The sequence below is a fragment of the Ixodes scapularis genome, unplaced genomic scaffold (assembly GCF_016920785.2).
Source record: "Ixodes scapularis isolate PalLabHiFi unplaced genomic scaffold, ASM1692078v2 PGA_scaffold1__304_contigs__length_218370807, whole genome shotgun sequence".
Taxonomy (NCBI): domain Eukaryota; kingdom Metazoa; phylum Arthropoda; class Arachnida; order Ixodida; family Ixodidae; genus Ixodes; species Ixodes scapularis.
The window spans coordinates 116,000,928-116,015,286 of record NW_024609846.1 but is presented as its reverse complement, the minus strand read 5'-3'; the positions used below and the strand labels follow the sequence as shown (position 1 = coordinate 116,015,286).

The following is a 14,359-nucleotide window of genomic DNA, read 5'->3' as shown; positions in this document are numbered from 1 at the left end:
GATGGAAATGACCTTTCCTGGAGAAGCAGTTTCCATGAATGGTGACCCACCGATTGACCGACAGTGCCCATTCAAGCTGCTGAACCACATGACCCACTACCGCTCTGTCTCTCTCCAAGACCTCTTCGCAGAGAACACAACAGATAAACACACTTGACTGCTGCGCACACAACACTTGCAGCAGTATCAGCCATCAACTGGCATCTGTGGCATTGTGATACAGGACTTTAGGACTCGTGCTTATGGCCTACAGTCTCATATGACCACTCACTTCTTCAACTCAGTGAGACCATCCGTACACAACTTGACGACCACCTTGTTTAGAGGAATGAGACATTTTTAAAGTGGGCGGAAATAAAGCCTTCATTTTTCTCAATCTCTCCTTGGCACGTAGTAAGGATGCTGGATCACCTAAGCCACTTTGGCTAGCCAGCTCTTCAGGGCTGTCAGTTGGGACTCCTGAGGTTCTTCGGCACTGAATTCTGCAAATTCGACCGTGAGAGGCTTCAGGTCCGAAAACTGGAAATCCTTGCCCTTCTTCCCGAGGAAGCCCTTGCTGTTGGCCTGTCCTTCCGTCGACTCCAGGACAGACGCTTGGGTGGCACGAAGCACATTCCTGAAGAAAAAATTATTTTTACGTAAAAAATTAAGTATTGGACACAAAACACAGAACCTCCACAGGCAAGGGCAAATACCCCACTGCATTCACCCATGTTTCAATATGGTAAATTACATTCTGAATGCAAATTTGTTTTTAAATAAAAAAGTATATTAAATATTGGTTAGCAGTAACCACACTATGCAAAACTAAATTCTGAGGTAACTGCAAGTAGGGGTGATAAACAGAGGAACCTTGGGCATGATTTCAACCTTTAATCTGCAACATGGTATTTTGCTAGGGAATGTTGACATAAGTAAACAGTCAACACTCGGTTACTGTGGCTTGGTATTCAACGGCTGAATAGAGACGTTCAGGCTAAAAATATAAGTTTCTAGAAACCCAATCTTGAAATCTACCAACGTGATAATGTGGCCAGTCGGGCAACAATAAAAAAATTTACTTTGAAGCAGAGACAAATTATGATATGCATGCACTCATAATGACCACCGATGCGTATCCCAATTCTGACCAGTGAAAACTGAGGTAGGGTTTACACAGAAGAACCATGGCTTTGATTGCACGGATGCATCCAACTGCCTGGGAGAAGCCCTTCCTTCATGCACGAGTGTGGTGCAGGGAAGCAGTGGAGCAGCTCGCACAAGTGGATTTTCTTGAGCATGTAAGAATTGAAAGAACAGATTGCACTGCTAATGTGGCTGTTAGTTAATGCATAATCTTGTTTTATTAAGATTACATGGCATTGAGTAACAAAGCTTGAAGTTGACTTATGTGCTCACTTACTCGTAATTTTGCAATTGCACAATCAGTTTGGAGCTACCTGAATCAAGCAACCCCAAAACTTACATTTCCTTTTCCAGTTGAGACTGTACAACCTTTGATGACTTGGCCAAAGCTAAGTCTGCAAATAACCAGACATCAGAGAGATTAAGCAGACAGCTGCAGCATGCAACTGGTAATGGAGAATGTTCACACCTGGTGGGATATATCTTGAACCAGGCACGTAGCCAGGGGGAGGGGCCCCCCCCCCCCCCCCGAAATCTTCCATTTTGCTGGGACCTCCTCTCCCCCCCCCCCCCCCCCCCCCCCCGAACCAAAATCCTGGCTACGTGCCTGTCTTGAACTCAAATTGGCACCAATGGCGAGTAAGCTCCAACGTTTGCTATGTCTCTTTCATGTTTATGTCAACCTTGAGCTCAAGAAGTAAGAAAGAATGGATGCTAGCAAATGCTTAAAAGACTGGAAGAAAAAGGGATGTATCCCTCAACGTTAAAGGAAATGGACGAACTCCTGTTTCTAAATGACCTGATACCGAAGTACAGTCGACTCTCGGCAATTCGAAGTCACTTGATCCGAATTTTCAACTTCGGGAAAAAAAAACGTGCAGTAATTCGAAGTTTAACCTCTGGGACTGGTTAATTCGAAGAATTTTTACGTGCTTGAGAAGTCCGGCAATTCTAGGAGCGTGAAAAAGCCTCGCGATTATGCTCACCAAGCTTAAATCACACCCGCACACACTTTATCGTGTTTATTGTGTGTGCAGACAAGAAAAAGAGGGAACGAGCATGGCGCGCGCACGGGTACCAGGCGGCTGCTGTATTATGCCGAGCCAAGCCAACGTGGCTGCAGGCGCACGTGGCGTTGTTCCCACAGAAATTACAAGGCGAGCGTGACCGCACGGCACGTACGACCAACAAAACTCGGCTTGAGGCATTCTCCAGTCCCACAAGATGTTTTGTCCATTGAATATATTGATGTCAAAAACGTGCCGTGGTCTGTATGTAGCCTGCTCTCGCACAGTGACGTCGTGCAAGTGGTTAGGACGAGGAACAATCGCATTGCTTTCCGTGCGGAGTGGCCGAGGGCCGCTGTTGCAAAACTGCTTGTTGCACCACGAAGCACAATTTTGCATTTAAGCAAGGTTTGCAATTTCCAGAGCATAGCTAATACTGGACGCCTTTGTTAGGGGAATACTTCGAGTCTCCATTAGCAGAGGCAAACGAGAATAGACTCCAGGTGAGTACTGAGTAAAAACCAAACAGTTTGATTGTTCTTTGTTTTTTTGGAAGCATTTTGGAGTCCCTGTGAGCTTCAAATTATCAAGAGTCGACTGTATCTTTAGTGAAACCTGGGATGGGCCACAGCGCTATATGTCAGCTGACCTTTACAGCATGTACTATGAGCTCTAACGGGCATTCCGGTTTGGGGCTTTGGCGTCGCCGCTCTGCGCACGTGCAGCGAAAGCTTGCACACCAGAACCCAGGGATCCTGTTTTCAATCTCTACTCGTACCCTTTTCGATCTGGACGAGCTTTGTACAGGAGTGCGGTCGTGTATCACCACTGCGGGGTGCACGTTGAAGGTCCTAGCAGTCGTACTGCACTGGCTAAATTTTTCGCCAACAGCATAAACCAACCTCGCCATACCTCGAGGCGGTCCGACCTTACGCTGTCTACACACATATGTCCAAGTTTTTTTTTTTTTTGCATTCCAGTTTGTATGGAGAAGACAAATTTCAAAAGAAGGCGTTCGAGCAACATCTTTAACTCGGCTAAAACTGAAGGCGAAACAAAGCATAGACCAACAGATTTGAAAGTTGTCTTTCCTTAGTGCTAGAGGCGCTAAGTGCTGACACATTTGATATAATAAGTTTGGTCCTGATCGTTAGTTGATACACATGCCTCTTACACCTAGCACTTTGCATGTGAGATAAGCTGGCCATACCTTGCTTGTTGCAAACAACGAGAACAGGAGGGCAGTGCTGCGAAAGGACGCTGTCACTAAGAAGGCTGTACAAGAACCTGGAAGGAGATTTTTAGGCCATAAAGTATGCGAGATGGCATTTGTGACAGATCTCTAAATTGCAGCTTCCTGCATAATTTAAATACAAGAAGTTGAACCTAAACTTATTGCGTGGCAGTGGACTAGGCCACTTGTGTCGACCGTAACTAACCTGCCACACTCTAGATCAGTGGTTCTCAAATGGGGTTCCGCGGACCCTATGCGGTCTGCGAAGCACTGCCTCATCAGTCAAGCTCGGCAATAAAAGTTGTATTCTTTTCAGATTAAGAAGAAACATTCAAATTTCCGGGTGTTTTCTTGTGTGTATGTCTATAAGAGTAGTCTACTTCACACTACCCTTAGTTGCATTCATTTAATAAATAATTATCAAAACTAACCTATACTTTCCCTTCCCATCACCACAAACGGGGTCCCCCATCATCTCCGCTGATCCACAAGGGGTCCGTGAAACATCAATGGTCGAGAACCACTGCTCTAGATCATGCAAATATATCCCATCTTTTGCTCTTTCATTTTGGCTATTGCTGTGCTTCCTTGTCCATTATCGCTGCTCAAAGAGGAACATGCTCGTAAAAAGATCCACAACATGCTCCAACTTTCATGGTGAGTTTTCGTTATCAAGAAAAGCAGTGTGGTTTGCTTTCACCGGCATCTTTGCCAAGGCACATGCTTTTTCTTAATAAACATCTTTTCACTCTTTTTTTTCATAAATACACATACATTTTCAGTATGGGGATGCGAAATCAAAACGAAGAGCACACGAAAGACAAAGTACTGACGAGACACAACCTGCTGTGTGCGTCGACCTGCATTCTGGGCCCTTCCTGAACAATAGGAATGTTCTGACAACCCAATGTCTTTGCCAGGTTATTACATTCACTCTGCAACCTCCAATGCAAAGTTAGGTCTCAAAATCGTATTTGTTATTAGACCTCATGCCAATACAGCAACAGGTAGAGCAAGGGTCTCAAACACACGGCTCGCAACTCGCCGGGATGCGGCCCGCAAGCATCCCGCGGTTGCAAGCCCCCGCTCCGATGCCATTTGAGCGCTCTAAATAATAGTTTCATGTGGCGGATTCATTTCTGCTCGAGAAGGAGCTCTGCTCATATAAAACATTTGAGTACTGCTTCATGTAAATATTTACTTCTTGGCCCTTTCTCATGTAAATCAACCAGAACAAGAGTATGACTATATCAAGCTACAAGCGCAAGCTTTACTCAAAGAGGCAGCTCGGCTGCACGAACTCTCGCTCAGCAGGTGCAACTGCCGAAGTTAGAGCTTTGTGCTTAATGCTGCTATAAAAATCGCCAGGAAAGTAAAAACTGCCCTATGAGGAGAGACATGTTTCCATGACTGGTGAGCCTCGTGAATTGTGCGACAGGGTAACGACAGTGTGATTTCTTATGTTCTATTGGAAACTGCCAGCACGTTGGTGTTTTACACCTTATCACATCATGTGCGGGCCCAAAGTAGACATATATGCAAATCAAAGCTGAAGATGTCACTGGCAAAACGGCCAGCTTACAAAAAGCGGAGGGTGCGTAGCCCGATCTCTAAAAAATGCCCGAGGTGTCACTGGGAGAGTCTGCAACTTTCCAGCATGGAACACCATTCTCATTGGTTCTTTTTTTTACCCAAAATACCAAAATATTCCCTTTACCACCTCTCTGGTTGGCCTTCTACCTTTCGGGGGTGGGCTATGCGGCCCCCACACTACAATGAGTTTCAGAATCCTGAGGTAGAGAGAAGGACATGCCTCGGATGCCTTTAAAATGTCGTTCTATGGCATTGCACGGCAGTTTTCAGAGCTGAAATTAAAGAAAATTGACAATACTGACAACATGATGCATCTTGCTGGAACTTGGTTGCATAGCTTTTGCTAGTGTGTCATACTTACAAGCTATAATTTTTTACTTAAAAGAGATGCACTATTTTTTCTCTCATCAGATGTACGTAGCCCAAGTTTTTAATAATATCAAGCAAGCGTTGACCGCTGGGCCGGCCAGCGCTGTGCCGCGGAGGGGTTTAGCAATACGGGAGAGATTAGGCACGTGCGTACGAAGCTCTTTCCGGTGCAAGCGTCGTCTGCTATACTCTGTTTCACCTTATCATGTACCGCAGGAAAGGCTACAAGCGCGAGCTTCTTCCTCTAGGGAACATCTCGTCGGCACAAGCTCTCGCGCATTAAGGGCAGCTGCAAATGCTACGAGCTTGAGCTTCTAGCCTTCACTGCGGTACAACATAAGGTGAAACAGAGTATAGGCTATTCTGTTGACCGAACATTGACCCTACTCCATAGGAAAGAGGTGTAGAGCACTGATTAACATCATTGCTTATCCAAAGTCCACCTTCTCTTTTTTTCTCTCTGCTTTTCTTATCTGTTGGTAGAACAAATGTCTGAACAGCGTACGCTTGCGTGATACTCGTCTTTCGCGGCTTATGCTACGCCCGAGCAGTATCACGCCAGCAAGCACTGTTCGGATCTTTACTTAAAGGCTTTTGGTTACCTCTAGCAGCAGATAAGGGGCAGAGGTTGTGTGCGATCAATGGAATAGCCTAGCAGACGACGCTCGCACCGCAAATAGATTTGTGCACACGCCCCTAAACTCTTCCGTATTGCTGCACCCCTCCGCAGCACAGCACTCGCCGGCGGTCGACGCTTGCTTGATATTATTAAATACTTGGACCACTGTACACAATTCTAGACGCCCACAGCACAGGTGCGCCTACTGGCACTGCTACGAAGGACAGAAATCGGCAGGAAACAATCATCTTTTTAAAAGTAACAATACGTAAAAGGCTGTCTTACTCGGCAACGTCCCGAACTTCTCGCGTGAAGTTCACGCTGTCCACAACAAACACGACAGCCCTGAAAAATAGAACAATGGTTGAATCATTATATTCACTTTATACGCCGGCAAATATAAAACGCAGTCACTATGAACACGTACAAACAACAAGCCCTATAAAAAAATTTAAAAAAATGCAACTGCGATTAGTTGAGAGGGTGCAGCTACCTTGCTAGGCTCTTGAATTGGTCGATGAGCTGCGCTCGCATCCTGTCGTTACCAGGCAGGTCAATCAGGTTGAGAGTTCCCTTTACACAAAAAAAAAAACGAAAAAAAAAATGAAAGAATATTAGAAATGATGGCGTGATATGGTTCGTTCTAAAATCCTACAGTCACTTATGGGATGAGAACGGCAGGGCGTCTTCAATAGAACCTCGTTGATATGTTTAGAAAAATAATGTGAGAAAAATCTTATAATCTGGGAAAACGTATGACCCGAACTTGGCATTTCTACGCGCCAAGAAATAATCAAGAGTCGAGAATGAGTCGGAACAGCATCTAATGCAGTCCGTTTACTTTCCGGAACCTTACCTTTTGCCCTTTTTTCAAGAGATTCTCCAGCATCTGCACTCTTAAGGCCCGTTCACACTCTTGCAACCGAGTGCGACCGAGAGAGACCAAACCGGTTTTTAAGCCTTTTGCGATCTCTTAGGACCAGCTCCGCTCAGTGCATCCGGTCCCAAGAAGTCTTTCTCGGTCGTACTCGGTTGCAAGAGTGTGAACGCGCCTTTAGCTGCCTTACGTATGTTTGCCTTGCTTATCGTCGACGCAGATCAGCAGTCCCAGTTTGTTTGCAACGTCAATCCGTTTCGGTCTTGGGTCCTGGTCTACAACAACTACCATATTCAGCATTTTCTTAGCGACAAGGCTTTTCTCCCTTTCGTAATACCATTACAGAATGCCTTCGGCAATGGAGCAAAACACGAGTAGCGCACTTCGCAAGAACAACCGTCGGAAACGCAAACCAACCATAATGACTGCAGCAACCAAAAACAGAACGAAGAAATGCCGAAATGCTGGTATAGTTCATTTGCTCAGTCTTTTAAATGTCATTGCAGACACTTGAAGAGAGTCACTCTTGGTGACCATAAACCGGTTACTCAAAACCCCTTTGAAACAGTTTCTGGAGTCACCAAGAGTGACTCTCTGCCACGTGTCGATTTTGGAGATCCTTACAAATTTACGGTCTACAAACATACACCCCACTTCCGTGTTGCCAACTGAAATTTGTAAAACGTGCAGAATTTTAGCCCGCTGATTGGAGGAAATGTATTATCCGATCGATGTTTGATCTTATCTTGAATGCGATTCCCGGGAAATTGTATTATTCGGAAACGTATGAACCAGCGCAACTCTATGGGACTGATGCTCGTGCCTTGATCATGAACGTACAAGTCAGGAAATCGTATGAACCGAGAACGTACCAACAAAGTCCTACTGTAGCTCAGTAGTCGTGCCTCCAGCACTCGCTTTTTACCTTCGGCCATGCTTTGGCTACTGGTGCATGCTGGAGGCTGGCGAGACGCTGAGCTGTTATCGGAGGTAGGAAGCTCCTGCTGGAGGAGGGACAACCGGAGCCCTAACCTACACGGTGGGACCAGGCGGGACCGGACATCGCTACCTGCTGCAATTGGCCACCTTTGCATCGCTGGCCAATCGCAGCAGACGGCGATGTCCCGGTCTCGCTGCGTAGATTAGGGTCCCTGAAGGAGCTCCCTACCGTCCTCATCCAATCGGAGACTGTAGGGTATATTCACTGGCGGCCATAGCCGAGTCCTTAGCTGCTAAGCGCGACCCGACAGCCAGCTCCCATAGTCAGGGTGTCTTGCGACCGAGAAAACCGGGAATTGTCAGGGAAGTTTTAATTGCCGGGAAAAGTCAGGGAATTCTCAGGGATATTGTCAAAAAGCGAGCCCAGTACCCAATGCAGAGAGGACAGCTGACAAATACAGTCCAAGGCTTGGATTGAATAGGATTGAGAGCGCGAAGCTCAGCTAGATCCAATTAGAGCTGCTAGATTTAGTAACAAATGGGAAAACCGTCAACCCAAATCTAATCCAAGCCTTAAAGGGGCTCTGCAATCATATTTAAGCGTCTATTTTTTTTTGCGGTTTCTACGTCTCGAGATTCAGGCAAGCCAGCGGGCACTGAGAGAGTAACTAGATATCAGTGCGTCATATTTTAATCGGACGACGCGGAAACCTCCTCCTCCTACGGGGGCAACCCGCGGTGCCGAAAGCGCGCAATATATGGACTCGTTGGTCCTGGGCTTACAACTGGTCAGAACCACTAAAAGCTTCTTTTAGTTGAAATACAAAATAGAAGTGGCACAAACCATTTCAATGATTTATAAAAGTAGTTTTTGTTCAGTATTTTAGATCAGAAAAGAAACAAATGCAGTTTAGAAAGTACGAAAACAAGAAATGACCCGTCGACATACCCGCCACCAAGCGGCATACTACGAAGGTGTAATGGAATCGGGCACCAACGAGCAGCGAGCGTAGAAAGGTCCCAGATGTATGCGGCGGCGCCGCGGTCGTATGGATTGGAGGATTTGACCGGTTCCGAGCATTCCGAAGGCTTTCGGCGAGCAGCTTTGGCTTGTGCTTTGGCTGTTTGGCAATATGGAAGTGCAAAGTGGCTCTTGTTCTGAACTGATCTTTACCCCTAGTTTGCTGTCAGTTGTGGCCAATGAAGTGTCATGCCGAATTAGTGTTTAATCTCGCAGTAAACGCAATACGAGCCGCCCTGGCTGCCAGCTTCATACAGCCTATCCAGAACATGCTTTAGTGGCGCCCTCTCGAGCCGTCGACACGGAGTGCGGCAGCCGTGAGCGCTCGCAAAGCTCACTACCCCTCCTCTAGTTCACGGCCACCCAAGCAACCGAGGACGTCACGAAGGAGGTTATTTTTTGCTTGTTTTTGTAATTTTCATTTGCCTATAACTTTTAAAACAAAGCGAAATTCGAGAAAAATTTTATTAAAGGACACATGCAAAGGAAAAAAAAAATTTTTTTTAAACGGCTTAGATGGAAAAAGGACGCCGTAAAACGATTTTACAACGAAGGAAAAAAATGTTTAGAGCTATATTTACGGCGCGAAACGAATTTGTAGTTGGCGCCCGCGGGCACCGCGGAAAAGTGGTCCGTATTTATCACGTGGTGCTTGCGTTCTTTCGGAAGCTTATGGCCTCTAAAAGTAACTTATTCATCTTTGTTTGAAGTTTAACAAAAAACTAAGATGAATAAGTAACTTTTAGAGCCCAAAGGAAACTCCTGAAAAAGCGCAAGCAGACGTGATAGACCTGTGCGCCGGTCAGACGACGGCGGCGGCGCCCCGAAGCAGACGAACTTGTGCGGCGGCGGCGACGGGGGCGTGGAGAAATGCGTTGAAGCGGCGTTCGCACAACGCTCAGCGTGCGGCGGCGCGCGGGCCTACCACGTGACCAGCGGCGGCTCCCGCGAGCGCCAACTACAAATTCGTATAGTGCCGTAAATATACAGGGGTGGAACTCATGAAATGTACTTGGGAGCAGCCACGGGAGCAGCTGAAACAGCTGTTTTAGAGCAGGTTGGGAGCAGCTAAAACTACATTCTGGAGCAGGCTAGGAGCAGCTCAGATCAGTTTGCATTGCACTTCAGCTTGTATCTTAGACAAGCACGAAAGCAATTTCAAATGTGCTTAGCAGCAGAGATGAACATGAGCGGTTAGGGACCTAGGTAGAGGGGATAACAGTGTAATATATGCGAAAACGTGAATCTTTGTGAGCCTTAATGAGAATCAAACAGCAAGTACTCTATGTTTCTGAAGATAGCGTCCTTGACATTTTCTAAGTGGCTTTCAGCTGCTCAAAATGCAAACCAGCACTGCTTATCGCACAGCCCACACGTGCTCGACACAGTAATTATATGTGCGAACCACGTGACGTGCGTAAGCAACGGACGTGCAGTTGCACGGAGGAACGGGGCAACAAATTTCGAGTTTATCCTATTGTGCAACTCGATATCGAAGCAGCAGACTACGATTAACGAAGTTATCGTATTTGAAGCGATAAGCAGGAGCAAGGTTGATGTACGCCGAGTAGATAAGTAGAGCTGCTGACCGGCAAGGTTTCGGATTGGACCGCGTTTCAGTTCTATCAAATCACGATTTATCTTGCAAGAATGCGGTTCCAACTCCTAACGATGAAGCACTAAAAGGAATATTTTGCTCATTTGCTTTCGACTGGATGACGTCCGGATCCCGGGCCGCAGAGCCTCATGCAATCTGACGCTTAACGACTCGACCTCACCTCGGCCTACTTGCCCTACCGCTTATGGCTGAAGAGTAACAATCCAGTCGCAGGTGGTGTAGCGCTTAGAATCCGAGTTTTTTCGCGCGCTTCCGACTCGGGATAGACAAGGGGAATAAACAGAACAAGGGATTGCAAGGCCGACCAGGCTAAACGCCCTCATTGTTGACAATCGAGTCGATAAAAACCGAAACCAAGACAAAATAAAACTTTTTTTTGGGCGGACGTTTTGCGATTTGGCGCATAATGGCGCGAGGTATTGGCTGTGGCGCAGTTTCTGCAACATGGCGCAGGATGGCGCAGACACATGCGTCTGGCGCAAAATGGCGCAAATGGCGCAGCCGTTCCACCCCTGATATAGCTCTAAAATTTTTTTTTCTTCGTTGTAAAATCGTTTTATGACATCCTTTTTTCATCTAAGCTGTCTAAAAAAAAATGTTTTTTTCCTTTGCATGTGTCCTTTAAGTTACTACGTTCAGTGCGCTCAGGTTCGGTGCAAATTAAAAACCAGTAAAAAAGTCCTTGCAGGGCCCCTTTAAGACGAAAGTATCCGAAAGTGTGCAACTGGTGGCCCTGCTGCCATTCGGGTATTGATGCGTATGGTTGAGCGTCATGTTTTCAACATGCTTTCAAAAGTGGCCTCTTCACTAACAATGTCGGCGGCAAGAAATCGCTTGTCTAATCCAGACTGGACGAACCCGAATATTTCTGAATAGGCAAGTTGGATTAAGCCCATGTTAGATGATCCTCACAGTGCTCAATGCCTTGTGTTGAGGTGGTTTTATATATTTAACCGCCTCTATAGTAGTTAGGGAATTTCACCTGAAATTGTTGGGGAGCACCTGAAAAAGTCAGGGAATTTCAAAATAATAATCTACTAGACACCCTGACAGTGCTTTTTCAATGTGCATTCCACACTATAAAGAGTGCCGATCTTTGCAGAGTGTAAGTGTGCGCTCATTCTGAACATGCGCCTCGAAGAGCGCAAACATGGCGCCTGGTGAACATCCTCCGTGGTAAAGCTCTGCGAAACAAACTCACTTTCTTGGGAACCTCGTAGGCTGTCGTGTTTTCTTTTATGGACGTGTACGTGCCGACTTTTTTCTGCGCGACAAGCTGAAATGGAAAAAGAGAATGGTTTTGATTGTAGCATCGCCGAATAAATTCGGTTCGGAACGAAAAGTGCAGCGGGGGAATTCACCAATTTCGAGAAATTGACTCACCTGAGAATACAGAAGAGTCTTCCCCGAGTCCGAGAGGCCCACGATCAGCACTGCTCGTCGGAGGTTTCTTCTTCGCCGGAAGAGTAGAACTGCAAAGTAGGACGGTCACTCAACGGTAATGTCAGCACAACACTGCACCTGTCAAAGGTACGACGTTCAAACCACGCCGGTGTTCTCCAGTGTTTTCATTTGAACACCCGCTTCGTACTTTTAAATTGTATATCCGTAGCTCTATGTACACTTGGTGCAGACCACAAGGTATGAGGTGAAAACACGAGAAATTACGCTGACGCGGAACACGTTGCAGTGCTCCACAAATTCTAGTACATCACACAACCGGCGCAGAACATGCCACGAGCATATGGCATCGCTTTCGTGTCGCTCAACGCCAATCAGGCTGCCGACACGGAGAAAAACGTGCCTACCTGTTGTTATGAACAAGACGACCAGGGCAACGACGATGCTTAAAACTACGGGACTCATTCCTAAAATAGTGTTTTTGACAGCATAAAGTGGCCTTTCCGATTTTCCTGCGAACTCGGCCGCCATCTTCAAAGCGTAAGCAGAGTCCCCTGCCGGTCGTTTACGCGAGCAACGCGAGGATGAAAACTTGTAAATGTCATTCGCGTCAATCTACCCCAAACTATAAGTTTTGAAGTTGTCTTTTATGTAATATTAACAACAAGTATATTTTCATAACGTTTATGCGAAGCTATTTGGTGTTACTACTATCGGTGAGAAGGCTGCACTTACTACCACGAGATGGTGCTAGCTCTGCAAAAAGAACCTTCATGGCGGTTTATTTAAATTACCCAGACCGCCTTGGATGCTTTAATTTTTGCCACAACTAATTTAAATCGACGTCCTTTTGGTTTTTAAACCGTTCTGACTGTTCTAGATTACGTATTAGGATGTGAGGGAGAATAAATTCAGCATGATGATCTTACCTCAACATGAATCATACTAATCGAAACCCGGCTCACGCTGCAACGGCGCCAACTCAGCTGATGGTTATAATGCAATTAAATGCTTTATGTTTGTCCTTTGTCCCTCTTGTTCCACTTCTCCAGGGATTACTTTCGTCAGCTGATGGGTCTGGGCTCGAAGTTGAGGCATTGCTTGAACCCCAGCCTAATTTTGATGCAGAACTCGTGTCCAATCCGGACCTGCTTTTAGCAGCGGGGAGAAATCCCCGGGATTTCTCCCTCGTGCGAATGCCCTTGAGCGCCCACTGCGGTCTACCGTAAAAGTAAAGTTTTTTTTTTTTTTTTTTTTTTTTTTTTTTTGGGGGGGGGGGGGGGGGGGGTGTTTGGCTTGGACGGGATGGGGAAGCTACGGTTGCAGCAAGTAACGAGCCGGAGGACTGATGTTCGTTCTTTCTGCTTTTGCGGTGATATTTCCATAATATGAGCGGAAAAGCGGAAACCAGCTGATGTGAGAGGAAGAGAGAGGCGAAATTCTTTATTGTTTTGGTCATCGGGTCCGAGATACAACTCGTGAGCCGGAGGCTGTGGCAGACCGGGTGAAACCTCCACGCAGGCTTCATGCGACCAGCACGCTTCAGTTTACCGACACCTGGACTGAACCCTTCACGTTTCGAGTATGTCATAGTCGCACGGGAAGCCAGGGGTGCCTGAGATTAGGATGAGCTAACCCACTTCCCTCGTGTACTGCGTGGGTATAAGAGAAAAGCTGTTTTGTGATTCCACTACTTGGAAGCATTGCTTGGAGTCTTTAATACACGTTTACTTCCTTACTTATCTCGAAGAGTGTATGCTTTCGAGTCAATTATTTCTGACGGCTGGCTGCTTCCTTTTCAGTTTCCCCCTTCTCCTACCTACGCGCGTATTTTTGGGCGAAACAGAAAAACAAAGAACATAGGAGGTCGAGCTGAGGGAAGTTGCAACGAAGGGGACGAGCAACGTATTGTTCAATCCTCTTCATTGCATTCAATTAGGACTGGCATTTAAATTAACCGCCTTTTGACTTCCTCTTTTTTTCTTTTTTAGTGAAAGCACAGCTGCAATAGTTTCTGGTCCCGAAAGTGACAATATCTCTTTTTGTCGGGAAAGTTTAATCAGCTCCACGTTCTTAGCACGTTGTTGCGTTCAATCAGTACGCCTGGCTACTGTGTACCTCCCTGTTTTAGTTTGTCCATATAGTACAAACGTGTGTTTTGGGTCGAGCCAGCCACCCGGGCAGGAGCTTTAGCGAGTATCGTTTGGACGAGACTCCTGAAACTCCCTTCGGATCCGTTGCAGCTTGCGGTGGGCTTCTTGAGCAACACCCGCATTTTGCGTGGAAGCCGAACTCCGGCTGCAGCGAGCACGGCTCCCAGTTCCGGGGTTTTCTCGTGTTTTCTTTAGTTACGTTGTGACGTTGTTGTGACTCGAGCGTGTATGGAGTTCCGTTTAGGTGCCGCAATATGAAATGACACAAACACGCACACACACAAATAAGACGAGGAGCAAAATTCTTGCTCCGCATACTGTTTTACGGTTGTTTATTTTCTACTCACGTAAGAAAAGCACCTGACGTTGGAAGGTATTTACTCATAGAAGGAAAGAATCCAAG

General features: G+C 46.4%; 2 protein-coding genes across 3 annotated transcripts in view; one reads left to right on the top strand and one right to left on the bottom strand.

Annotated features, from left to right (window-relative positions):
• LOC8042521 (tensin-4) overlaps positions 1 to 376 on the top strand; it is a 275,086-nt gene extending 274,710 nt beyond the window's left edge. For both annotated transcript variants that reach the window (XM_029985615.4, XM_029985617.3), the window contains one exon: positions 2 to 376. The gene's annotated coding sequence lies outside the window, so the exon portion shown is untranslated. The remainder of the gene's footprint in view (position 1) is intronic.
• LOC8042520 (signal recognition particle receptor subunit beta) lies at positions 337 to 12,351 on the bottom strand. The gene is made up of 8 exons (XM_029985618.3): positions 12,211 to 12,351; positions 11,786 to 11,874; positions 11,604 to 11,678; positions 6,441 to 6,520; positions 6,233 to 6,292; positions 3,343 to 3,419; positions 1,466 to 1,520; positions 337 to 616 (listed from the first exon to the last, which is right to left on the bottom strand). Exons 1-8 carry the CDS (start codon positions 12,332 to 12,334, stop codon positions 412 to 414), a joined length of 765 nt encoding a protein of 254 aa, XP_029841478.2. The 5' UTR covers positions 12,335 to 12,351; the 3' UTR covers positions 337 to 411.
• Between the last annotated feature and the right edge of the window lie 2,008 nt (positions 12,352 to 14,359).

What these genes read in the sequence shown, in the direction of transcription:
- LOC8042520 (XM_029985618.3), bottom strand. Translation starts at nt 12,334, where the DNA reads ATGGCGGCCGAGTTCGCAGGAAAATCGGAAAGGCCACTTTATGCTGTC. An exon ending in AGACTCTTCTGTATTCTCAG is followed by an intron (nt 11,679 to 11,785) that starts GTGAGTCAATTT and finishes TTTCCATTTCAG; the next exon opens with CTTGTCGCGCAGAAAAAAGT. An exon ending in TCTCAACTGGAAAAGGAAAT is followed by an intron (nt 617 to 1,465) that starts GTAAGTTTTGGG and finishes TTTTTTCTTCAG; the next exon opens with GAATGTGCTTCGTGCCACCC.